This window comes from Neofelis nebulosa, chromosome 3 (assembly GCF_028018385.1).
Source record: "Neofelis nebulosa isolate mNeoNeb1 chromosome 3, mNeoNeb1.pri, whole genome shotgun sequence".
In the NCBI taxonomy this organism is placed as follows: Eukaryota; Metazoa; Chordata; class Mammalia; order Carnivora; family Felidae; genus Neofelis; species Neofelis nebulosa.
The window spans coordinates 137,425,178-137,452,746 of NC_080784.1; the positions used below are offsets into that span (position 1 = coordinate 137,425,178).

At 36.9% G+C, this 27,569-nt stretch overlaps 1 protein-coding gene across 13 annotated transcripts in view; it reads left to right on the forward strand.

The window, feature by feature from the left end:
- The window catches only part of WDFY3 (WD repeat and FYVE domain containing 3), a 279,689-nt gene that overhangs the window by 186,394 nt on the left and 65,726 nt on the right, over window positions 1–27,569 (forward strand). For 9 of the 13 annotated variants that reach the window (XM_058722008.1, XM_058721996.1, XM_058721995.1 and 6 more), the window contains 11 exons: window positions 128–280; window positions 3,901–3,974; window positions 4,061–4,222; window positions 5,632–5,726; window positions 9,702–9,822; window positions 10,026–10,243; window positions 13,966–14,201; window positions 15,399–15,533; window positions 17,986–18,174; window positions 19,528–19,761; window positions 25,816–25,915. In XM_058722008.1, the coding sequence (XP_058577991.1) occupies window positions 128–280; window positions 3,901–3,974; window positions 4,061–4,222; window positions 5,632–5,726; window positions 9,702–9,822; window positions 10,026–10,243; window positions 13,966–14,201; window positions 15,399–15,533; window positions 17,986–18,174; window positions 19,528–19,761; window positions 25,816–25,915 (1,717 nt within the window). The remainder of the gene's footprint in view (window positions 1–127; window positions 281–3,900; window positions 3,975–4,060; window positions 4,223–5,631; window positions 5,727–9,701; window positions 9,823–10,025; window positions 10,244–13,965; window positions 14,202–15,398; window positions 15,534–17,985; window positions 18,175–19,527; window positions 19,762–25,815; window positions 25,916–27,569) is intronic. The other 4 variants (XM_058722001.1, XM_058722005.1, XM_058722007.1 and 1 more) reach the window with 2 other exon arrangements.

Below are 27,569 nucleotides of genomic sequence, written 5' to 3' on the forward strand. Positions count from 1 at the left end.
ATATAGAAGTCAGCTTAGAAGTCTTAGGAATTGCTTTACATAGATGTCTCCCACGTGTGTTTGTGTGTGTGTGTGTGTGTGTGTGTTTGTGATGACTGATCAAGCATTTGGTATTGCTTCCTTTTAGTTGCTGGCAATGCTGCTTAAGAAGAAACGTTCCCTCCTCAACAGCCACATTCTCCATCTAACATTTTCCTTGGTGGGAACTGTCGATAGTGGACATGAGACCTCCATTATTCCAAATTCAACTGCCTTCCAGGATCTACTCTGTGATTTCGAAGTATGTACATGAATACTAACTGGTAATATATAGTCAGTGAATCCATTTCTTATTCTGTATGTTGATAGAGTTAACTTTTAAATATTTATTTTAGTATTAAACACATAGTTTAATATTAAATAATAATTTAGTATTGAACTATTATTTAAACCCCCTGTGGAGCTGTTGGCTTCATGTGTAGAGAGATCATGTCTCCATCTATATCCCTGCCACCCACAGTGGTGCCTAGTACTTAATGTGTGCTAGCTGTAAAGTCTAGGCTGGAACTCTTCTGCCTCATAAATACTGTAAGCTCTGTCTTGTCAGTTATTTTAAATCCCTAACAAACAGGCTGTGTGCCCTAATTGCTTTCCTGAAACGTTATCTGGAAGTGTATTAGCAGCCTGGCCCCATACTCCATCTTTAGTACCCACAGCTCCAGAGCAAATGATGCAGGGTCTCCCTCTTTTCACAGCACTCAGCTCTCTTGCTCGCCCTCAGGCAGCACTGTCCTGGCTCCTGTGTCTTTCTCACTGCTTTCCCCATAATTTTCTGGCTCTGGAATTTTCATTATTTTACATAAAATCGTCCACTGTCTTTATCTTTTTTATCATTTTCTTTCTTTGAGGTTCTTACCCCATCCCATAGCCTCATCTTCTACAAAGTTGAGCCCCGAATCTGAATCTCTAGCTTGCCATCTAATTTCCACACTTAGTTCCAATCTCTTGCTCAACATTTTCGTTTTATGTCCCAGCAACACCTAAAAACTTAACCATCCTTCCCCAAATTAGTTCTTCCCTCTAACTTCTGTTTCTATTAATAATACCACCATGTCCCTAGTCACTGAGGCTTGAAATTGAAAAATCATCCCTCTTCTTCTTCCCTGTTTATAAACAGTCTGAAATTAAGTCCTATAGACTGTACTTCCATATTTCATGTAGTTGACCTTTTTGTTTCTACTTTGACATCCTAGTCTAAGCCCTAATCAACTCCTCTTACCTACTAGGATAACTATCACTTCTTTCCCCCTTTCCTCAGCCTGTCCATAGATCTTTTGACCTCATTCTTTCTGAGGCATAATCATATCACTTCTTCAGAAACTTGCAGTGATTTCCCTTCCAACACAATAAAGTATACATTTCTCAACCCGATATTTAAAACTATAATACACAAACCTCTCATTCTTTTAGAAAATACCTACTGAGCATCTTTGAGCCGGGCATTGTGTTAGGTGCTAATGATGTGAAAATAAAAGATAGAGTCCTTGCCTCCAGGCATTTAGTCCATTAGAAGAGAAAAGCAAATAAATAGACGATTAAAAACTTGTGAAAGCACAGAGGTAAAGGTATGCAGAGAGAACTCTGGTAGTACTAAGGAGACCTACCTAATGAAGCCCGGCTTGTTTTCATCTGGTAACTGATATGTTTAAATCATGGGTTACTTTTAGTTTTAAGTATCTGATTAAAATCTTATAATACAAACATCAGAAATTTAGTTGTTTGACAAGTTTTGGCTTCATTTTAAATTACCTTGCACACTTTATGGCATCATATAGCATTCCTAATTACTGCAAGCCATAATCGTCTATAATACTTAATTCATCCTATTTTTAAAAGAGCATTTGACAGATAAAAGTAAAGTACTGGTGATAGAATATAGGCATTTTCTTTTTTAGTGGTTGTTCTAGAATTTATAATAGACCTCTATAATGATTCAGTCTGTCTTCAAAGTATATTATACCACTTTACCTAGAGTGTAGAAACCTTGCAAAGATACACTTCCATTTCTCTCCTTCTGTCCTTTGTGCTCTTATTGTCCAGCATTTTACTTCTATATGTTTATGGATCTCCACAATACTTTCTGTATTATTTTTGCTTAAATAGTTATCTTTTAAAGACATTCAAAAATTCTTTTATACATAATTACTTACATATATAATATTCATGGCATTTTTTTCCTTTGTATAGATCCAGGTTTCCATCTTATATAATTCTTCTAAATGAAAAACTTCCTTTAACATTTTTCATAGTGCCTACTAGCCTTAAATTCTCCGTCTAAAAAAGTCTTTATTTTTTTCTTTTTTTGAAAGGTATTTTTGCATAGAATAGAATTCTAGTAAACTGTTCAAAATTCTTTTTATACCTTAAAGATGTCAGTCACTCCATTTTTTTTTTTTATATATATTTCTTCTGCTTGGAGTCTGTTGACTTTTAGATCTGTGAGTTTGTCATTTTTATCAAATTCAAAATTTTTTAGCCATTATTTTTCAAGCTATTTTTCCTTGTGCCCTCCCCACCACCTTTTCTGGACTCCAATTACATATGTGATAGATTACTTGGTATTTTCCTGCAAGTCTCTAATGCTCTATCTAGTAATTTCTTTTTCATTCTTTTTCTCATGCTCGATTTTGAGTTGTGCCTTCAAGCTCACTGATTTATTTTCTGCAGTGTCCAATCTGCTGTTAGTTCCATCCAGTATATTCTTTATTTTAAATATTTTACTTCTCATCTGTAGAAGTTCATTTTGCATCTTTGGTTCTTTTCTGTTTCTCCTTCCCATATTCAGATTTTTGGTGACATTCTTTAGCATGTGGAGCCTATTTTTTTATTTATTTTTTTTAAAGTTTATTTATTTATTCTGAGAGAGAGTGAGCTGGAACGGGGGAGGGGCAGAGAGCTGGGGAGAGAAAGAGAACCCCAAGCAGGCTCCACACTGTCAGTGCAGAGTCTGACGCATTTGAACCCATGAGCCACAAGATCACAACCTGAGCCAAAATCAGGAGTCAGAGGCTTAACTGACTGAGCCACTCAGGTGCCCTTGGAGCATATTTTTAATAGCTTTTTTAAAGTCATAATAATATAACATCTGTCATTTCTGGGCTATATGTAATAATTGATTTTTCTCCTACTTATGTGTCCTATTTTCCTTTTTCTTTGCATACTTGGTAATTTTTTATTGTATACTGAATTCTACATCATTAAGTGCTAGACTTCGTTGTTTTCCCTTATAAAAGTATTGAACTTTGCTCTGGCATTGTAGTTATCTTTTTGATGCACACTATTAGGATTTGTTAGGGTGGCCCTAGAGTTACCTTTAGTCTAGCACGAATACTCAGTTTTTCACTTCTAAGGCCTCTACCTAACTCCCCATGTATTATGAAATCTACCCACTCTTTGGTGGGAGTGCAAACTAGTCTCAGACCTTTGTTAAGTTCCAGGAATTGTTTGGTGTACAGTTTTGCAGCGGTTATTTCCAATTTTGGACCCCACATGAGATTTCAGTCACTTAGTCTTTGTCTTCAATGCACAGCATTCAGTATTCATTCTTTTCCATATGTTGTGTTCAGTATTCAGTAATAATATTCAGTCACTGATTTCCATATAAGCTTTCTATAGATCTTGCCTTTCCAGTTGTTTAGGAGGGTAATTCCATAGCAATTAATCCTTTATGAAGAGAACCAGAAGTCTTCTGTACAAACAGTTTCACAGGGCTTCACCAAATAAAAATTTATAAGGTGGTTATAGTCAGTTAGTTATATAAGTGAAATAAGTTCTATGTGCTGCATTTATGTTTGTTGGATAGTCATTTGGGTATTTCTTAGCCCTAAATATACCAACCACTCTTCTTTCTTTTTATTGTAGGTTTGGCTCCATGCACCGTATGAACTTCATCTTTCCTTATTTGAACACTTTATTGAGCTGCTCACTGAGTCCAGGTATTAGTTAATATCTGTGTAGTTTATTTTTCAATTATAGAAGAGATGATAAGCACAGACCATATGAAGTCTTCTTTCTCTTCTAGTGAAGCTTCAAAAAATGCCAAATTAATGAGGGAATTCCAGCTAATCCCCAAGTTGCTCCTGACTCTTCGAGATATGTCTTTATCCCAGCCTACCATTGCTGCCATTAGTAATGTGCTGAGCTTCTTACTGCAAGGTTTTCCCAACAGCAATGATCTGCTCAGGTAGTGACAACTTCTGCATCTGTCTGTTTATTAACTAAAAGTACCAATGAGATTAAAATGAATGAGACGAAATTGGTTCTTAGGCCTGTGTGATACCTATAATGTTAACATTCAAGATATTTGTGAGCACAAAAAATATTCCCTTGCCTTTATAAAGCAAAACCAGTTGTTGTCATTAGTGAACGAGAAAATATGTAGGACTGAGCCCAGTGAGAGTTTGTCCTGGACATAAAAGTGTTCAGTATAGGAATTTTTGGTACGTCTTCCCTAACCCCTACTACTTCTCAAGTGTATGTGCACAAGTGTGCACATGTGCATGAGCACACACACACACACACACACCCTGTAGCAGGCATGCCATCTCTTTTATATATTTATTTTCTATCACCCAGACAGATGGTGATATTTTATTTTTGTATATTTCAAGCCTTTTATATGATGTATTATTTTGCTGCTAATGAGAAATGGCTTAAGGCATATTTATGGATTATCTGTAGAATAGTTTTACTCACCACCTGGTAATTCCCATCTTAGCCAAAAATGGAAGGAAAAAGCTGTCTAACCAAAGTATTTTCCGAATAGAGTATTGTTTAAACTCAGTTTGACTGTTTTCATGTAATCAACCAGGTATCACAGGTGAAAATCAGAGTGACTGATTAGAGTATTCCCAGTAGACTAGTCTCTGATTCGTGTAGCATGTAAATCACTCACTTTGATATTCATTTACCTTGAAGACATTTTTGTAACTTGGCAAAAGATTTAAAACTGGAGTTTAAAAATTATTTTGGAGATAATTGTTTATTGCCATTTAACAACATTTATTTAAATCTAGATTTAAATAGTTCCATTCTGGAACTCTTAATGATCACTTTGTTAAAATTATCCCTGAAACCTACCAAGTTTTTTATTTTTCTCTACTTTATAGATTAAGAAATTAAAACCCAGAGAAGTTAAGCTACTTGCCTCAAGTAACAAGATTAAAAACTGATAGAGCCAAGATTTAAACATTACCTGTGTTTCCAAAACCCAGGTTCTTGTCTACTAGGCTACAGTTGATCCACATAGATAATGTTAGGACTTTATTTATTTATTTATTTTATTTTTTTAGGACATTTTAATTTGGATCATACTATTTGGTTCTCAAAGTGCATTAAAGGGTTAGTACATTAAAGGACTCATATTTCTGGGGGAATATATTTTTGCCTATTTTAAAACATTGTTACAGGTAATGTTAATTGAGATGGTCCTAGGGGAAGTAAACCAAATGCAATCACCTAAAGGTCTGTAAGAGATTATTTAAAACAAGGAGTACTACTTTTTCATTTCTTTGTGTTTTCTTTCTTTATATTTTTGTTTTTTTCGGGCAGAGAAAAATCTAAAATCTGTAACTTTTTTTCTTATATTTAAAGGTTTGGCCAGTTTATTTCTTCTACTTTACCAACGTTTGCAGTTTGTGAGAAATTTGTAGTTATGGAAATAAACAATGAAGAGAAGCTTGATACTGGTGAGCTAAGTCTGGGGCTTGAAAAGTAATTACCACGCCCCGTTTTCTGGCACAATTTAGAATTACATATGATGCTATTATATTACTTTTCTCCTTACATTGCTTTTTCTGGTCTTTCGCAGTTGTCTTTAAGCCTGTACAATATGCAGAAGTACAAAATTACCTATGGAATTTAATAGGGTGTGGATTTTACTTTAAAATCTTCCCTGGAGGTGGGTGGGGAGATGGGGAAATAACAGGGATAAAGAGCATACTTACCTTGACAAGCATGGAGAAATGTATAGAACTGTTGAGTCATTGTCCACCTGAAACTGATACAACACTGGATGTTAATTATACATAATTAAAAACACAGTCTTAAAGCAGTGAAAAAAGAAAAGTCACGGAGATGAAAGGTACAGCATAAGGGAATATAGTCAGTGGTATTATAATAGTGTTGTGTGGTGACAGATGGTAGGTGCACTTGTGAGGATAGCATAACATACAGAGTTGTCAAATCACTGTAAAAACAAACTTAAAAATAGAATATATTAATTAAATCTTTCGTATTCTTAGAGGATTCATAGCAGTGTTCCTTTAAATAGCAAACTCTATTCTGTGTGACTTTTTTTTTTAAGTTTATTTATTTATTTTGAGAGAGAGAGCAGGCACAAGGCAGAGTGAAAGGGGGAGAGAGGATCCCAAGCAGGCTCCTTGCTGTCAGCACAGAGCTGGATGTGGGTCTCAAACTCTCAAAATGTGAGATCATGACCTGAGCCGAAATCAAGAGTTGGATTCTTAGCTGACTGAGCTCCCTAGGAGCCTCAACTCTGTGATCTTTGAGCATTAATTGACTTTTTAAAATTTATATACATTTCTTTTTTTTTTTTTTTTTTTCAACGTTTTTTATTTATTTTTTTTGGGACAGAGAGAGACAGAGCATGAACGGGGGAGGGGCAGAGAGAGAGGGAGACACAGAATGGGAAACAGGCTCCAGGCTCCGAGCCATCAGCCCAGAGCCTGACGCGGGGCTCGAACTCACGGACCGCGAGATCGTGACCTGGCTGAAGTCGGACGCTTAACCGACTGCGCCACCCAGGCGCCCCTATATACATTTCTTTAGAAACACAGATACTTGCTAGTGTGAATTATAGTTGTGTAACTATTATTTTTGTCTTCCTGTTAAAGATTTAGTAGTCACTTAGAAAAAAACATTTTACTTAGAATCTTTTATGTAAATATAAAATGAAAGTAGTTTTGTAAGTTGCGGGATTTGGGGTCCATGACAACCATTTTTTTTTTTTTTTAATTTGGTGCATGTTTTTTATTCATCTATGTTCTTCATGTGGTGCATGTTTTCCCCCCCTTGTTCTGTATTTTTCCTGTTATATATTCTAGGATAGGAGATTTGTTTGGGAAGCATTGAAAGAACCTTTTATTTTTATTTACTTTTAGGTTAATTTAAGTCACCTCTTAACCCAGTGTGGGGCTCAAACTCACAACCCCAAGAACCAGAGTCACTTGCTTTTCTCACTGAGCAGCCAGGCACTCCGGAAGAACCTTTTAGGTTGACTTATAATTAAATTCACAATATCTTATATTTGTCAGCATTACTTACATTATTACCTGTAATGTTACATTGTTCCAAAATCGTATCACATAAATGACTTCCCTTACGCCACTATCCACCTGGGCAGGGGAGAAAAATACTGTTGAGTCAGTGCCTCACAAAGGTGTTCTCCTCCATGTTGGCTATACTGCCTGGCGCACAGCCTCTGCAGTGCTTCATGAATAAGAAGAGAAGTGTTGTAATCACGTTTTTCAAAAGAGAAACTAAGATTTGAGAGGCTGAATGATTTGCTGCAAATGCTAACAGAACATAAGACTGCTGATGACCACTCATCTACTGCCTCATTTGGAACAATGTTGATGTTTCTTTGGTAAAGCGAATTAGCAGGGGATGAGAAGCATAAGATAAAATCAATGAATAACACTTACTGAGTGCTTAATGTCTGCCAGGTACTATTTGAGTGCTTTTTATATTCCTGTAACAATTCTATGAAATAGGTATTATTGCTCTCCTAGTTTTACAAGGGGAGAAACTGAGGCCTAGAAAGATGAGTAAAAGACATTTACCTGAGATCATACTACTTCCATTTGAACCCAGGCAATCCAGACCAACATTGTAAGCTTTTTTTAACCACTACATTTTTCTTTCATATGCACAGATTATATCTTAGCTCTGAATTAATATAAGCCAAGTAAACAGATATTATTGAAAGTACTTTAAAAATCTTTGGAAATATATAACACTTGTTTCAAGTATAAAAAGATGTGAGACAAATATTTCTCTAGTCTCCATATTTCTTGCTAGTTGTTGAATTCAATTAGCACAACTAGTGTAAAATTTCCTTTGAGAAGAGTACAGTAGTGGGGATGTATAAATTAGCAAATATTTCTGTTGATACGCCAAGTTCACTGGTATTCTCATCACTTCATTGCCATTTGAAATAATAGAGAAGGTCAGAAACACACGGTTGGTCTTGTTAGTATATGACACTTATTGTTTATTTGATATGAACTGAAGACTACATTAACTATAATATAATGTTCCAAATAAAACCATAGTTTTTTTTTGAAGTAGTTTATATAGCATTCAGGATACACCTACAAAAAATAAAATGGTTTGAATAATGCTGAAGAGCAATATAATAATCAGTTCAGAATAAAATAGCATAAAAGGGTAGTGCACTGTGGAAGAAAGCATCAGTCGGAGTGGAAACAACTTAAGCTGGAAGTTCAGAGTTTATTGTTTTAAACTGTATTTGAAAATTAAGAGAAGCAAAACTGACAGAAAACTAGATATAAATCTAAGGAGAATTTTTCATTTCTGTTGGATCACCATTTTCCTGAAAAGAAATAATTGAAAAGGAAATAATTGAAAGGAAGTGATTCTTACCTCAATTTAGGTTGTATGGTATGTTTTCAGCAAAGCAATTTATCAAATACCAGTCTTCCCTCTTAGAAGGGAAGGGAATCTGGAATTCCCCTAGGTAAGCTGGAGGCATCCTTACCAATGTTTAAGGCACAAAATTAGCATTTTAAAAGGTAATGTTTAAAGGCAAAAAGTGTCTCTTGCCCAAACAAGTAAAAGCATATAACTAATGTAGCCCGAACTTCAATTCTGGAATAAAGGAAGGCCTGGGGACTGTGATTTACCAGCCCATAGCCCATCAGTGTCCCAGCTGGGCCCAGAAGGCCTCGCCATGCCATTGAGAACCATAAGCTTTCTGTCTCCCTCCCTTGCTTTTCCAGTTTCTCTTGTACACTTGTGTGCCTTTGCCTCTCTTCTGTGCTATTTAATTCAAAGTCTCCTTTATTACAGTTACTGAATAGTTTATGCTTCCTGTTTTTCATTTTTAAATTTGGTAAATTTAACTATATCCTTCAAAATGAAACTGGAAATTAAGGATTTGGATTGTTGTTTTTATTCATGTGACTAATTTCCCCTCTGTTGGTGGTGGTGGAGAAATATTAATGTAAGAAAAGATTTACAGTCTTTTATTACTTGTTTAGATAATGTCAAATATAAATGAACAATTTTCAGGACTCTAAAGTACTCCTAGAGAAAATGTTTTCTTTTTTTTTTTTTTTTTTTTTAAGTTTATTTTTGAGAGAGAGAAAAAAAGACAGTATGCAGTGGGGGAGGGGTGGAGAGAGGGGGAGACACAGAATCCAAAGCAGGCTCCAGGCTCTGAGCTGTCAGCACAGAGCCCAACATGGGGCTCGAACCCATGAACTGCGAGATCATGACCTGAGCCAAAGTCAGACACTTAACCAACTGAGCCTCCCTTTAAAATTTTTTTTTCAAAGTTTATTTATTTTTGGAGAAAATGTTTTCTAAAAGGTGTAATTTTCAGTGAGATTTCTTAGAACAGTGTTATATATTTTATACTGGTTTATCTACTAAGGCAATTTAATATATTTTCATTGTAGGAACTGAAGAAGACTTTGGAGGTCTTGTATCTGCTAATCTTATACTTTTGAGGAACAGACTTCTAGATATCTTGCTAAAACTAGTTTATACATCTAAAGAAAAGACAAGCATTAACTTGCAGTAAGTAAGATCTTTTTAGAATTGATGGTACCAGTGGTTATCACTAGTTAATTCATAGTAGACAATAGCAAGAATTGCTACTTTTTATAGTATCTTGAGAACAAAACCTAGTCTTACTTACGTATGTTTTTAAATTAGAAATCCTAACACCTGAAATTAATGTTCTGTTTTTTTCTTCTTCTTAATTATCTACCTTTACACAGAGCTTGTGAAGAACTGGTTAGGACACTGGGCTTCGACTGGATTATGATGTTTATGGAAGAACACTTGCACTCCACCACCGTTACAGCAGCCATGAGGATTCTTGTCGTGCTGCTGAGTAATCAGTCCATTCTCATCAAGTTTAAGGAAGGACTCAGCGGTGGAGGGTGGCTGGAACAGACAGATTCTGTCTTAACTAATAAGATCGGAACTGTATTAGGTATGGGACTTTTACCATCAGCTGCTATAAAATAAGCTGTTGTACTTTGTTTTTAAATCTTGTGAAAGCTTACAGTCTTCAGTTCATCTGACAACCATTAAGAGTCATGAATTTGAATGAATGAATGAACAGCTTAGAAAGTTTCAAATTTTGCATTTTTAAGTGCAAATCAAGCTGAAGTTAGACAGGATATTCAAGATGTGAAAACTCAGGGGAATTCCTTATCATCTTTTTGTTGTATACTTCCCTTTCTTATGTATAAGTAAGTAATTAGCAAATCATCCAAACTCAGTTAATAATAATCACTATTTTGAGTGCTTGTTCTGTGCCAGTTACTAAACATTTTCATTTTCACAGTCGTCCTATGAGGTATAAATACTATCATAGCCATTTTACTTATGAGAAAACCAAGCATAGGTATGAAGTCACTTGTCAGCTAAGTGTCAACATTTGTATCCAGGTCGATTAGATCAAAAGCCCATGCTTTTAACCGTTTTATGATATTGCCTCTCAAAGATTTAATTAGCTCGAGGTTTCAGCCAAGTTTCCTTATTCTCTGCTTGCTAGTTCTGTGCTATTTTCAGTGTGGGACTGAGCATTTAAGTAATATTAGAAAATTACAGTTTCCTTTGTTAGATTCATTTGAGCAGCTATATTTCTATTCATATTAGTGTTCTCATTTTAGAAAATATATATTTAAAATAATGTTTTTATTGAAAACCATAGTCATTCAATTCGTAAAGTATTTTTTAAATTCTTGAAATATATATTTTAAAAACATTTGTCTTTATAATATTACATTTTAAAATCATATGTAGTTATATTCTGGAATAAGCATCAAAAATACCTGTTTACCCTTATCAGGTGGGAAAATTAGGGATCCAAATTGAATATGTGACTTATCTGTAAAAAAAAAAAAAAAAAAAAGTAAAAGCATCAATACCTAAGTGATGCCTGCATCTGATCCATATGTCAAAGAAAATGATACAGGACTGAGTTTACAACATAAGATTATTTTACTGTTATTTCACATTGGAAAATGTCTTAAGAAACTTTGTAATGAAGAAAGGAATTTACGGTGAAATGATTGCTCGAGAAGGTTGATAGCTTTGAAATATATATTAGACATTATCATTATAGACACTTTCATGGTTTAAAAACAATGACTATTTTACATTGACTCTAGGGGAGGGATATAGCCTACAAATGTTATTGTTAGGAACAGTTTGGTAGCAAGACACTGCACTTGTTGACCTTAATGATAGCTACTAAGAGAGCAAGCAATGGAAGGCACAGCAGAATGTGAGTTCTGTGGAGTATGAGAGTTTCAAACACTAACAGAGAGCACCACTTCCCACTGAAGGCCAAAAACCACAGTAGTAACACCTGAGGTTTATATAGCACATTGTGCTTTACAAAATTCTTTAACATGTTTCATCTCTTTTGAGCTTCATGATTATGGAGTCAGGTATATATTTTATGGATTTGTTATACTTCATATGAAATAAAGCTAGTAAGTAAAACTTAAGGAATAATTTCTCTAATTAGGAAAGTAAGACTGTTACATGCATAAGGTTCCTGAGTCAGATAGTATTGGTGTCTGAGTAACCGTCTTCTAAGTGTTAGTCCTGTTCTTTTGTCTGTAGTATCAGAAAAAGGTGCCTTTTCTATATCTGGCCTGACTTCATGCCTTGGAATTTGTCTTCTTTTATACCTGCTTACAAATTGCATATGCTCTTCTCGTTCTCAGAGCGAAATCTAGGAACTTAAGTGTAATTTAAATTTGGTTCAATTTAACTAAATTTTCCCTGAATACTTGTGTGATCACACACATATAGGTGTATGTATTACAGATACGCGTCCTATCATTTGATTCTCTTTCTGTCTGATGTGATGAGCAACCTAATGTCTTTGTTTTCTTCACATTTGGTAGTTTTTGTCAATTTTTTTTTTATAAAAATACCTTCCACATCTGTAACTTGAATCTAAATTAATGTTTAATTGTTAATAACATGTTAAGTATTCCTTAAGATTAATTATAGGGAAAAATAGAAAGGCAAATGAATGTTGGTATTGGTTTTCATTTAGGACCTGCAGTTTATTCAAAATTTATTTTCCTATTTAATGTATAAAATACCACTTTATGTCTTCTGACTTCTTAAAGCTCAAGACTTTTTTATACTGGTGATTTCATTGAGAATTCACTATAGGCAAAAATCACCAGCGGCCAGGTCTTTCAGAAATGTGGCAGTGTCCATTAAGAAGACGAGGGGACACCATGTAACTTCACAGGCTCTAAAACAGACATCAGCTCAAATCCTAGCAGCAGCAATCTTCAACTTTGTGATTTTGAACAAATTGCATATTTTCCGTGTTATAGAAAGGATAATAGTAATCTCTGACTCACATGTTCATTGTGTGTGAGAAATGAGATGATATGGGAAAGAGTCGGTAAATTGCTATACAATTTTTTAATTAGACGAACATCAGAAGATTAATTCACAACTCATGAAGCAGTTGGTTAGGATGAAATTATTAAAAAGCTAGCTGGACGCAAATTTCTCTTTTATTATTTTAAGTAGTAGCAAGTTACATGCTTACTTCATCCTAGAAAAAAGAAATTGGAAGGAAAAAATGAATATTCACTTGAAATACAGAGTGCTCCAGAGTAGAAATCAATCCTTCATCTCTTGGTTGCCCTTCACACAAGTTTTACACTGAAACTCTGACCAGCGTTTATTCTGTTCGGAGCACTGTGCTAGATTTGGGGAGGGAGAAGAACTAATTATTGGAGTTGTGTCCTGATGAGTTATGTTATGGAGGGAGCAAGATTGCTAGAAAGGCTGATGCTGCGTAAGCCATGTCCGCAAGCCCTGACCCCGTCCTGGTAGAGCTGTGTTTCTGGGAAGAATTCTGCATAGACAGCCACAGTCCAGGAGCTCTGGGGAACGTCCCAATGGAATTACAGATCAGTTTGCTTATTTATTCTGTCTTGTCTCAAAACTTGTAGATGACTTAAAGTTAACTAGGTTAATATGATCTTCAGGGGCGCCTGGGTGGCGCCGTCGGTTAAGCGTCCGACTTCAGCCAGGTCACGATCTCGCGGTCCGTGAGTTCGAGCCCCGCGTCGGGCTATGGGCTGACGGCTCGGAGCCTGAAGCCTGTTTCCGATTCTGTGTCTCCCTCTCTCTCTGCCCCTCCCCCGTTCATGCTCTGTCTCTCTCTGTCCCAAAAATAAATAAAAAACATTGAAAAAAAAATTAAAAAAAAAATATGATCTTCAGGACAAATGACCTATATGAACTGAATATAGTTCATTATAATTATATGCTAAATATAGAAGTTTTAGTTTTTTAAGGTACATTTTTGTAGCATCCTAACTTTGACTCTATTTTGAATTTTACTTTCTTCTTAGGGAAATGTTAGAGCTCGTTTGAGGTCCTTCTTTTAATGAGTGGAATTTATATTCTCTCTTGTATCCGATTGTCTCAGCTATTTTTCAAGACCTGTGTTCTAATAGACAGGCTTGCTGAAATCAGAGATAGTAAAGTCAACTTGTAACTGGAAGATTAATTCAACGGTGGAGTAGTTAATTGCCTTTATTAACATGAATACTCTGGATAGAAATGTCACATATACTGAATTACTCCTTTCTTTGTTAATACAGCACGGCAGTCGATTACTGATTACTGTACTTACTGTTACCTTTCCTCTCCTCTTAGGATTCAACGTGGGCAGGAGTGCTGGCGGGCGATCGACGGTCAGGGAGATTAACCGTGATGCTTGTCATTTTCCTGGTTTCCCAGTTCTTCAGTCCTTCCTCCCTAAACACACTAATGTCCCTGCTCTCTACTTTCTCCTCATGGCACTGTTTCTGCAGCAGCCAGTTAGTGAGCTGCCTGAGAACCTGCAGGTCAGTGTGCCTGTCATCAGCAGCCGGTGTAAGCAGGGTTGCCAGGTAGGAATTATCTAGTAAGGTGGAAGTGTGATTATACGTGCCGCAAAACCCCCACAGGGTGATGATGGGCTGCTCACAATAAAACCAAAGGGATTCCATTCCTTTCTCACATGTAGGATTTGGTTTGGGACAGAAAAATATGAAGCTACCATAGAAAACTTTGGCAAAAAGAAGTCCTTTTTTCCCTCTGTGGTCTTTTTTTTTTTTAAATGATTACTCTCTATGATTCCATACACATAAAGACTTTAGATGGTGTTTTAAATGGAGATCTGAAGAATTCGAGTTCTGTGATGTTATCTAGAAGTATAATGTCATTTCTATAGAATTAAAAATAAAGAGAGCAGTTTATGTGCCGTGAGTTTACTGGATAGGATTCTTAGTGCAAATTCTGATTACAAAAATGTTTTTAATTTCTTAATGATAGATAACGTCCACAATAGGAAAACACTGAGACTTTACTTGAATCCTAACTGAAGACTGTTGTGGACTGTTGTGTAGCTTTGGTCTGTGGTACTGCAAAGACTTGGGAATTTAGTTTTAAACTCAACGGTACTTCTGTCATAACTCCAAGTGCTAAATCAAATGATTCTAGTAATTGACAAAACCTTTTAAACAAAAAGAAAGTATGTACCCTTGTATTAAGTCAGAATACGGATTCGGGCTTAACAGAGTTTGGTTGGTTATGTAATTTTTCAAAATAAGCATGACACCATAGTCATGAAGTATTATATAAAACTCTATGAATAAGTCTCCTAAACTGATTTTTATTTTGTGAAATATTACCTGTATGTGAATTAGAACATTGCCAAAAGAGGGAGGGGGGAAGTTCTGTGTGCTTTTTTTTAAAAGATCCTGCTTAAAATCATTAGTGGTATAATGTCATCTCCTAGCTAATTAGCATGTATTTTCTTTCTGTTTGTTTTCATTGGAGGAAAAAAAATAGAAAACATTGTTTCCTATTAACATGGGGAAGCCAGAATGATACATAGTATTCACTCTTCTTTATAAATGTAAAAATTTACAAACTTTTAAAATTTAGAGGAGGGAGGAGTGCTACATCTCTATCCCTCTCCATCATTGCTCACCTTGAAAAAAACTAATCAGTCTCAAAGAAGTTTTAGAATATTAGAACTTGTGAGGGTCTCTAGCTGAAAACAATGGACAGTGGCTAATCTTCATTCATTTTGACCTCTACAGTTTGATTTAGATTCTATTTGGACATTTATCTTTGGAGTTCCTGCCTCAAGTGGAACTGTGGTCTCCTCTATCCATAACGTGTGCACAGAAGCTGCTTTTTTATTATTGGGGATGCTCCGAAGCATGCTGAATTCAGTAAGTTTACAGAGATACTTAAACCTGTTGGTCGTTCCTCCTGCCTGTGATACATTTTTATCAATAGGGGAATCCTTAGATAACATGGCTGTTTATTTATTGCACAGTCTCTCCTTTTAGTTATCTCTACTGTAGGGACTCACTGTGCAGTTGATTAGACCATGATCTCTGGAGCCCTGTCTGGGTTCAAATCCCATACCTGGTACTTAAGACGTGCTAACCTCTATGTGCCTCAGGTTCCTCATGTATAAAATGCTGGTGATAACAGAACTTACCTGTTAGGATTGCTGTGAGGATTTAATGAGGCATTAATATATACACAAAGCACTGATAAAAGAGTGCCTGGTACATAGTGTTTTGTAAGTGTTCATGGATATTATTAGTGTTATATATATTCTAACATATATGTATATATATAATAAATATACATTAATAGTATACGTCATTGCAATAATATGTTACTTGAACTTTGAAAATCACCTTCATTTAAAGGTTAAAAATGTCAGCACTGGTTTTATTTTGTATTCGTTTTTGTTCTAATTATTTCTAACTTGGATATGAAAGATTGAAAGAGTAAGTGACAAGATGTATGTCCTGTTTCTTTTATAGGAACACTGTGAGTAACGACTTAATTTGTTTACACAATTTAAGATCACATTGTAAGAGGAATTACTAGCTCTCTTTGGATCACACGTACCGACAAACCTAATTTTAGTCAAAACTATTCTTATGTCATCTTAGAAAAGAACATTGCTATTGTATTAATTTAGAATGCTTGGGGCTCTTGTTTTAGTTCCTTTTTATAAACAAATACAAAAATCTAAGTTAAAAAAGTCACTCTCTGGGCAACTAGCAAAAGATAGGTATTGTTCCCATATATCCTTTTTCCCTTTTTATCATCATCGTTATTGTTGTTGTATTGCTCCGAAGGAAAAACACACTCCTGTGTGTCTCCTCTACTCTCAATATTCTACTACCTCACTACTTCACATCTGACACTGCTGGTCTCCGACTGTGTGGTGGGTTTTGCCACGCTAGCTGCATGTCCCACAGCTTAGTTCAGTTCTGACGCGGTCTAACCTGGAGACAGCGTCAGATCCCACAGGTTAAGGGCTCAGTCCCACACAACTGCCCCCCGTCACCACGTCAGGCGCCAGTCACAAGTCCATGTTGTTACCTGTGCTTCTGCTCTATTGGCTGTAAATTGGAGGTTCCCACGACTTGGGAAGACATCTTACTTCTTAGATTGCCAGTTTATTATACAAGGATGTGCCTCAGGAACAGCCAGTGGAGGAGCTGCAGAGGGTAGGGTGTGGAGAAGGGCACAGAGCTCCCATGCCCTCTCTACCTGCTGTTCTCCCAGCACCTCTGTGTGTTCACCAAGCCAGAAGCTCTCCAGACCCTGTCCTTTAGGGTTTTTATTCAGGCTTCATTACATCGACATGATTGAACCATTGGCCATTAGTGATTGAACTCAATCTCCACACCCTCTCTCCTTCCTAGAAGTTAGAGGGTACAGGGCTTTAGTACAGCGATGAAAGTTTCAGTCCTCTATTCATGTGGTTGTTTCCCTGCCAAGCCTCCATCTTTAGGGGCTTTCCAAAAATCTTATCATTAACATTAACTCAGATGTGGTTGAAAGGGGTTTGTTATGATTTTTTTTTTTAATATTTATTATTTTGAGAGAGAGCATGCACGAGCTGGGGAGGGGCAGAGAGAGAGGGAGAAAGGGAACCTTAAGCAGGCTCTGCACTGTTAATGCAGAGCCTGTTGTGGGGCTCAATCCCACCAACTGTGAAATCATGACCTTAGCCAAAATCAAGAGTCGGACTCTCAACGGACTGAGCCACCTAGACACCCCAAGGGGTTTGTTATAATTAACAAAAGACACCTTCATGGCTTTTCTCACTTAGGACATTTCAAAGGTTTTAGTAGCTCTGTGCCAAGAATGAGATGGGACAAAAACCCAAGTATATATTTTGTATTATAAATCATAATATCATGGTTGCATAATGGCTCCAAGCATTGTTGTCATTTTACATATGACAGTGTGAGGTTCAGAAAGGTGAGGTAACTTCCCCATCTTTCGTGTTACTCCTAACATAATGGCAGCATGATGGAGGATAGGACAGGTTTGTGGATAACACAGCCACTGTTGGCACCAACTGTTCTCATGTTGATAATGATAAATAGTCAAAACCACTGACTCAAGTTACTGAGCTATGACTATGCCAGTGAACAAACGTCCTGTCAGTTTCTAGGAGTACTGTGTCTGTTTTAGCTTATTTCTAGATGTGTTGACGGATATTTGCTCGTGAATGTGGTTCATAAGCGTTGTGAACCATTACCATGTCCAGTCTTAGAAAAGAAGTTGTGTAATGGATTTTTTAAAGTGATTTGTAGCAGTGTCAGTTTTTCTAACGTATTATTTCTTTTCTTGTCCCCATGACAGCCTTGGCAATCAGAAGAAGAGGGGTCTTGGCTCCGGGAATACCCCGTGACCCTGATGCAGTTCTTTAGATACTTATATCACAACGTTCCTGACCTGGCCTCCATGTGGATGAGCCCTGACTTCCTGTGTGCATTAGCAGCCACCGTCTTCCCCTTCAATATCCGTCCTTACTCAGAGATGGTAGGAAAGGTGGGGGGAACGTCTACCTGGGATTAGTCTGCTCCAGTGGTTGGCAGGGATTTCCTGCCAGTCTTTTCAGCTTCTGACCAAGTTAGTTTCCTAACTTTCTACCTCACCTCTTACATTATTCTCTGGTGTCTGCTCCCCACACTCTCCTTCTGCTTTCCTCTAAAATAGCAGTGAACTCTACTTCTGGTTTTATTTACCATATTCTCGTAAGTCTCTGGTTAATCACTTCCCTCTCTGAGTCACTTTGGACCCATTTCTTGCTTTACATGCTGGAAGCTGTGTCATGCAATGTCATAGCCAAGTTACAGAACTCCAGTCAGAGTGAACTTAACCTCTGCTTTCCTTACCTCAGGAATTCAGCATCTCCTGGATTTAGTCTTTACAAATTAATTATAGGATTGACTGTTTTTATACAAAAATGAAATCCGTGTTTGTCCTTTCATTCAACTTTTATTTTTTATATTCTGTAGTAATAACAAATTATTAGAATATAATCATAGGTAGTACAGGTACTTCTTTTGTCCTTTAAAACAAAGCCCTAAAGACAGTATTCCCTATACTTCAGAATTTCATGTTTTCTCTTAATTCTACCACTTATTCTGGGACCTGGAATAAACTACCTTCTTCCTACTACCCTTTCTTCATGTATAAAGGTGGAAACATTCATTATAAAACTGTAGGGGATTTTAGGAAGAAAGACAAGTAAAACACATGATCTTAATACCCTGGCTTGTTTGTAATTTTAAAATCCTCATGTTTTGGTAAAAACAGACCTTTAGTATTATCTCAATGTCTTTTCCTTGTCAGCAGCTTCTCATTTGTCTTTTGGTCCTTTTTTTTTTTTTTCCACTTGGCTCCAAACTGGCTTTGGTTATGTTGTTGTTTTGTTTATCTGGTTTTTTTGTTTTTGTTGTTTTTTTTTTAATTTGCAAAAATAGATCAGCTCTTAGATGCCACCCTTGGGCCAGATCTTAATTTGAAATTCTGTGACATTGACTTCTCCATAGGTATATTTCAATATGCAAATATAGTTATTCTCATCATTTCAATTATTTTAAGTGCAGTTATCCATAGTAGAGATAAAATTCAACATAAAACAGATACACGGGTAGTGGCTGGTCATTTTAATATTAGAAAGAGCATGTGTTAAGTACACATACATCTGGTTCCCAGTTACTACCTTGAAGTGATAGTCAAATAAGCAGTGAAGTAATGTATTAAATAGCCTAGTAGGAGGTAAATATTGAAGGAAAATACTCTTGCTGCTATAATTTGGATTTTAGGAGACATGGAAGTGAAAATATCACATAAAATCAAATATGACTCGTGTGTATTTCCACTTGATTTTACCAGGTGACTGATCTTGATGATGAAGTTGGATCTCCAGCAGAAGAATTTAAAGCCTTTGCAGCAGACACAGGGATGAACAGAAGCCAGTCAGAGTACTGCAATGTGGGCACAAAGACGTATCTGACCAATCACCCAGCTAAAAAGTTTGTTTTTGACTTCATGCGGGTCTTAATAATAGACAATCTCTGTCTTACTCCTGCCAGCAAGCAGACTCCGCTAATTGATCTTTTGTTGGAGGTAAGGACAAAAAAATGCATTTACATGTCTTTTGCTCAGTTTTTGTAATTAGAACATTAATAACCAAGCATATTTTATGCCAGATGCCTTTCAGATTTCAAATTCTTTTGGTTATACAGGCAGAACATATCATGGACTATGGGAATTTTTTATCCCAGACATGCTATATACCCTAACAATTTGTTTCTCTACTTTCTGTTCCCTCCCCTAAGCATGTCCCTAATTCAAACCTTTCTTATCCTTTCCTGGCCAGGAATTGACAGACTTTTTCTGTGAAGGGCCAAATAGTAAATGTTTCAAGCTTTGCAGGCTATACAATCTCTGTTACAACTGTTCCAGTATATCATTGTAGCTAGGAAGCAGCCATAGACAATACATAAATGAATGAGCATGGCTGTGTTTCAATAAAACTCGGTCTACAAAGACAGACATGGGCTAGATTTGGCCCATGGTCCTTAGTGTGCCAGCACCTTCTCTCACATACTCTAACACTTACAGCGTCATTGTCTCCTCAGTGTGTAACTCCCTACTTCTCTCCGTCTTTCATATTATAACCAGGTATTATTGCTCTTGGTATCCTCTGCACCATAAGATATGGTGCATTGCACATAGTAGGTGCTTAATATACAGTTATTAAATTTTCCTCAAGGCAGCAAAGTTTTAGGTTGCTTCCTTGCTTAGTTCAGACTGCAACAAAATACCATAGACTGGGTAGCATGGATAATAGACATCTATTTCCCACAGTTCCAGACAGAGAAGTCTGACATCAGGGTGCCAGTTTGGTGAGGTTCTGGTGCCCTCTTTCTGGCTTACAGATGGCTACATTGTTATACTCTCACATGGCAGAGAAAGAGAGAGAGAGAGAGCGCGCGAGCGAGAGCGCGCGCACATGCACTCATGTGCGAGAAAACTCGTGTTCCTTCCTCTAATAAGGGCACTAATCTCATGGGCACTCCACCATCGTGACCTCATCTTAACCTAATTACGTTTTGATGGCTCCATCTCTTAATACCATCACACTGAGGGTTAGAGCTTCAACATATGAATTTGGGGGAGATGCAGACAGCCCATTGCACTTGCCTGTTATGCTGGTAAGTGATATGAATCAGCTGATGCATCAGAAAATGAGCCCTAAGTGTACTGCTGGCTCTAGTAATTGGCCATGCCTGAAAACCAAATGTTCACCTAGAAAATTTTCAAAAGATCCTAGAAAGAGAATTTAATATATAACTAGCTGCCTGTACATTCATATTTTTTTTTGTCCGTTCATATAAGCAGGGTCAAGTAGTGCATTCCAGGACTCTGAAAATAATACCATCCTATGAAAAGATTCAGTTCCGAAGACTATAACTGCTCTTCTCTCTGGGGAACTTCCCTCATGCTCTCAGCCATTTGGTAGCTGAACCTGCACTTTCTCTGCTCCCTCTAGTGGCTAATACAGTTAATTTTTTATTTGAAACCTTAAAACCACAGGAGATGTTTTATCTTATTCATGTGAAACTCTCTCCCTTTGGTCAACTAAAAGAAATTGCTGATGTAATTTAAATACTAGTCATGCTAAGCATTTTAACCAGGACCACAGTGTTTACTGTTGGTAGAAAAATAGTAAATGTCGTCAGCAGTTCACATGGTAGAGTTTAAAAGCATGCCTGGTAGAACTTGCCCTTGTTAGAAACTTTAAGAAGTAAGATAGGTGGCTAGTATCTTAGCACATCAGGTAAGAATTTGAAGCATTCTATGCAAAATGAAATGGTGATCAGAAAATAACAAGATAATAAGGTTCAGAAGAGGTGTGTGCCAGAAAGCATAACTGAGCCAGATACTAAAATACACATGTGTGGGAGATATGGACAGATATATCCATTAATAGCCTTTTCAGATTTGTAGGAACCCTGATAGCTAATTAGCCATGGGTAAGCAAAATAATTGTCTTTTATTTTGGTTTTCTATATTTTTCAAAGAAAAAGTTTGATATAACATGTACTAACCTTGAGGTAGCATTCTCATTGTTGTGGACAGTAATCTGCCCTGTGGTGGAATTATGTCTGATTGGACTGGGGAGTCAGGGGTGGTGGGGTTAGAATTCAAGGAAAACTGGGGGATGTCAAGATGGAAACTCCCAGGTAGATTATCAACTCCTTAAAAGTTAGGGGCCACCTTTCACATGTCCTTTCATCTCTTACAGAATTAGCACAGAGTTTTGGTTCTTTTCAATATTAATCATTTAACTATAACTATATCCTGGCAGCTCTCAAACAGGAAGATGTGATACATCTAATAAGAGAGATACACATTTGCTTTTAAAAATTAACTTAATCCTTCGAGGAACTTCCAATTCTTCTATACACATATAGAATAAACATGCAGAGCATATTTATTGCACTCTATGTCTTTGATGGTGTAAAAAACAGCAAGCACACGATTTTGAATGTTGTTCAAGAAGAGAATTATCCTGTATGTTTACCACTTACCTGGATGAAGGACGGGGTTTGATCCAACTGATTTTCAGTTTGATACGTTTGAGGCAGGCCATCTTCAGTCTTAGGATTGCCAGAATCTCACCACAAGATCATCTACTTACTTGATTATAAAAGATTCCCATTTGTGTAGGCGAGCCAGAGTGTACAAGGGAGGCAGTATGGTGCAGTAGAAAAAGCATGGGTTTTGGAGTGAGAAGGACCTGTTTTGAATTCTGGGCCGGTTATTTATTATATAAACACTTTTGTCTCAATGAACTCAATCCATTCTCTGGAGAATGATTTATATACTAATCTCCCTTGTATGATTTTTACGGGAGTTAAATATATGTAAATCACCCAGCAAAAGCTATTTTTGAGAAATTAAATGTGTGCTGGTTATAGCTGTGTCCTCTCCGCTCTCTTCACTCCTTAGAGTTTGCCCATCTTTCACAAGGTATAAAAATAGAACCTGTCTCTGAGGGCTGCTGTGAGAATTAAATTAAATAAGAGAATACATTTAAGATTCATAACACAGAACCTGGCATGTAAGGCTTACCCAGAAAACGAAGTGGCCTTCGCTGGCATATACCAGAGTGTCCAGGAGCTCTTCTCCCTGCTCCCGTCCACCGGTGTCTGTCACCACCAGTACCTGTCACCAGCAGGCATCTTACAGAAGGCCCGGTGACGTTGCTGCACATGAGCACCACCATGGCAGCCCGGGGTCGGAGGGTGGGCTTATACCATAAGTACCTTTCTGTGCTCTCAGGAGTTCACAACTCTCTATTGTAGCCATCTTGTAAAAGACTTCTCTCTTCACATCAGTCTGAGATCCACCCTGGGTGACTGTAGGACAATGAACAAACAAAAAGTGGCAAAAGGGGGCAGAGAGAGCCCTCTCCCGTAACTGACAGAAGGGAGGAAATCAGTTAAGAGGAATACTGCAGTTGGAATGAAGAAGCTCGAAACCTCTTCCTTAAGAGCTTCAGCCTGTCCACAAACCACCGAACACCAAAGGTCTTCCTCCCAAAGCTGCACTGCTCTCGTCGAGAGCAGCAGGCCCGCTGGGCTGGCTGGCCTGTGCGCATAGATTCTGCATGGTGTCTGCAGGCTGCAGAAAGAAGGCTGTGATTCTCTGAATACTGGTGTTGACTGGCTTCCCTGTGTTTACCGGGAAGACATGTGACGGCCACAGACTGGAGCAGATCATAGTGCTCACCCTGTCCTCCCCATGCCCTGAACTCGTCCCAGGTATCTGGTGCAGCCGACCAGATTGATGTAGAAGATTGATGAGACTGTAGCAGAGTTGTTTTTGTGCATTTGTTAACTTCAATACGGAGACTTCTGGTAGAACTGGAAGAGTATAGTATAACAGGGGAGGCCATGAATTTTGCCATCAAAGAAACTGAGGTTTGAGTCCTAGTTGTGACTTACCCACTCAGCCTTAGTTACCATCTCCCTAAAATGGGGTACAAAGAGATATTTTGCAGACTGAGATAGTGAGATAAAAGTAAGCACTGTCTTTTACATATAGCAACTCCATAGAATTTTTTTTTAATGCCTCTGAGACAGCTGTGCATTCATTCATTAAGCCTTAAATCCTTTAAAAGTTAGGCTACAATAAATCTCAACAAGAACATTTAAACTCAGCAATTAGAGCCAATAACAAGCGTAAATTCTGGGTCATAATCACTCATATAATAGATTCTGTGAGAGGATTCAGAGGATTAAATGCCTACTGGTGACTGAGCCAGCCTTAAATCCTTGCATAATTCAAAAGAATGTTTCTTAAGTAAAGATAAATATTGTTGATGAAGCTACTTTTCTGTGTACTATGGTCCCTCTGTTTGCAGATTCCAAACTTTGTCTAGTTAAGATTTGATAAACCCTACCCATTATTATTTATCCCATTAACCAACCACCTTGAGTTATGATGATCCAGAATGAACACTGTTGTCTTCGGGGGGTTTAAATCCTCCTGTGAATGGAGAACCTTACTCCTTAGTAAACTTTGATCTGCTCAGGCTGTTTGAAAAAATGGTCTCTGATCTGATTATAAGGTAATCCTCCAAGATCTAATCAATCTGCTGTTTTCTCTTTATTTGGCAGCGTTGAATTCTCACTGTACCATCCACATGAGAAATTGGCAGGGCGTGGCCACAGCTCTACTGCTGACCATTGTCATTAATCTGTTCCAACTGCACAGGAAAATTTATTAAGATTAAAAACAATATGACCTATCTTTCACTTTTCCCCAAATTATTCTGATCCCAAACCAAATTTCTAAACTTTAGTACTATTTTAACTGTTATTAGGCCCACATTTTGTTATTTTTAAACAAAATAAATATGTCTTACCAGCAAAACAGAGAAATGCTTGTTGCAGCTTTGGTTGAGATGTTGGTTTTTGAATCCCTAGAATAAGATCTTTGATCTGAATATAGATTTTAGATTTTTAACTGCTCCTGTAAACCCTTTTTGAGTACCACCTTGAAAATCAGAATAGAAAGAAATGGATTTTTTAAAATAGAGCAGAATTTAATTTTAAATGCATAAAACAAAACAGTGTTCTAAAGCCCACTTTTGTAACATCATAACCATAGTCCCAGATGTGTGTATTCATGGATCTGCAAAGCATCATTATTCTGCTGGTATCAAAACATACAGATCTCTTTTTAAGAAATAGTTTTGTGTCAGTTTGTTGAACTGTTCCATATCCAACTCCTACCAAAAGCCAACTAAAACCACTGGCATTTGAGGACGACAGAAGGATGTTTCCACCTTTCATCCCTAGGCTCCCAGTGGTCTGCCACCCACCTCTCAGGTTAGATACTTGCCAGTTATGCACCTGGATTATATTACCCTAATAACAGAAAAGCCATCTGAGGACTGTAGTTTAACTTTGTGCCCTAAGCTTTTATTCAATATCATTTCTAAAATCATCTTTGTACTGTACAAAACCATTCTCAAAGGTATTATGGATAGGGTTAGCATTGTCGTCCTTTTAAAAACCCTTAGAGAACCTTCCTCTAAGAACAACTTCAGGTAAACATCCTTGCTGACAGTCTAGTGTGCTGCTTTTTACAGATAAGAAAAAGCTTTGTAAACCGTATCATCTTTTTTTCTCCTCGATACTGTGGAAGCGCAGAGCTAAATTGTGTGCTGTGTGTTTAGTTAACATTTTGATATTAATATTCCCTTCCCCCTCAACTTTGCTCCCTTGATTCCTAGATCCCTGAGGTTTTATATCTGTTTTAATGGCTTTATGATTTATTTTATCTGTATCTCATAAATGGCCAACTGTCTTTGGAAGTGAAGTATACTAATAGATTATCAGGTATTTATTAAATACTTTTAATACTTAGAATCTTTTTGGAGGACTGGATTCAAAAGATGATACTTTACTTTTGCTTCTTTTTAATTCTGTGGTCACAAAAATAAAAAAAGCATAAGGGTGTCTACTATATCTCATGTCATAATTTATTATTTCCCAGTAGGGTTTTTTTATGTAACTATGTAAGTATTAATAATATAACTATGATTGAGCCCTTATCTTTGTTTAATTGGTTCTGTTTCTAATTGTAAATTTTATTGATTAGGCTTCTCCTGAAAGATCTACAAGAACTCAGCAAAAAGAATTTCAGACTTATATTTTGGATAGTGTGATGGACCATTTGCTTGCAGCTGATGTCTTATTGGGTAATACTATGTTTTATTTTCACTTTATGAAAGTACCTATAATCATTATTCTTCTCTATCTAAACCCCGAGTGTATCTCCTTTTTAGCTTTATCTTTTCTGTGCATTTTTCCCTCTTCCTGGTATTCTTCTGTAATGAGCAACAAGCCCATCTAGCTCATTCCTTTTAATTTGGGATAGAGGGTCAACAACAGGAAGTGTTTTAAGTTGCTTGTCCACATCTGTACACTCAGGTGGCAGGAAGAGGACAAGGGAAGAGAAAAAAATGTTTTTAAGACTGTCTTACAACAAGTTAAATTTATGTGACTATCTAGTACTTTTTAACTTACTGTGATATACATACACAACTTATAAGCATAGAGCTCCATGAATTACCACCCAGACATCACGCCTGTATGAGACCACTGAGATTTAAAAAAAAAAGAAAAAGAGCACTCAGGTAGGAATGCATTACAGACACCCCCAGAAACGTCCCTCCTGCCCTGGCACAGTTACTGCTCACAGAGGCACCGTCCCAACTTCTAAAACAACAGATTGATTTTGCATGCTTTTGAACTTTATAAATGGAATCATACAACATGTATTCTTTGTGGTCTAGCTTCTAATACTCAACATGTTTGTGAGATTTGTCCATGCTGTTGCTTGTAGCAAGAGTCCATTTATTTTCATCACTAGAATATGATAGTATTCTGTCATATGCATATATAAAAATGTATCCATTTTGTTGTTGGACATTTAGTAGTTTCAAGGTTGAAACGGCTAGAAATAAAGCTGCTTGTTCCTATGGGCCACATGTGTGTGCAATATTTCTACCTGCCTGTTAGATATATACCTGTGAGTAGAGTTGTTAGGTCAGAGGTATGTATATGTTATTCTTTAGGATGGCACCCAGTACATAAATTCAAAACACACAAAGATGTTTTTTCTTTATGTCTGTACCTAGTTACAGTAAAAATACAAAACTGGATACATTTACAGTGGAGCTAATTTTTGTATATAAAATAATGATAGAATTTAAAGGAGAAAGAAAAGGAGAGATTTAACATATTTGCTACTTGAGTTCCCAGTAATCTTAATCAAAGAACTTCCATGCTATTAAAGTTTGTTTTTTGTTTTTGTTTTGTTTTGTTTTGTTTTGTTTTGTTTTGTTTTAGAATAAATCTGCCAAGAAATCTTTAGTATTGTCTTAACATGCAATTCTCAGAGCATAGTGTCAGGTCAAACTTTTGTATTTGTTTTTATTACTTGAGAAAAACTTACACAGTATCAGTTTTACTATGTAAAGGCATAGAATGAAGAGTTTTGCATAATGGAGTTAGAGTTAGGTGGGAATAATAATCACAATCAGTGGGGCTCCAGAAATTCTAAAAAGGAGGGGCTTACAGAGGGAATTTTGGTTAGGAGGATTAGTCTTGAAGTAGTACATACACAGCAAGTGCACTGAAGGCACTTGCATAGCTTTAAAAAAAAAAAAAAGTTTATTTATTTTGAAAGAGTGGGGAGGGGCAGAGAAGAGAGAGAATCCCAAGCAGGCTCCACGCTCAGTGTAGAGCCCGGCCTGGGGCCTGATCCATGACCGTGAGATCATGACCTGAGCTGAAATCAAGAGTCAGACACGCAGCAGACTGAGCCACCCAGGCGCCTCAGTAGCTTTT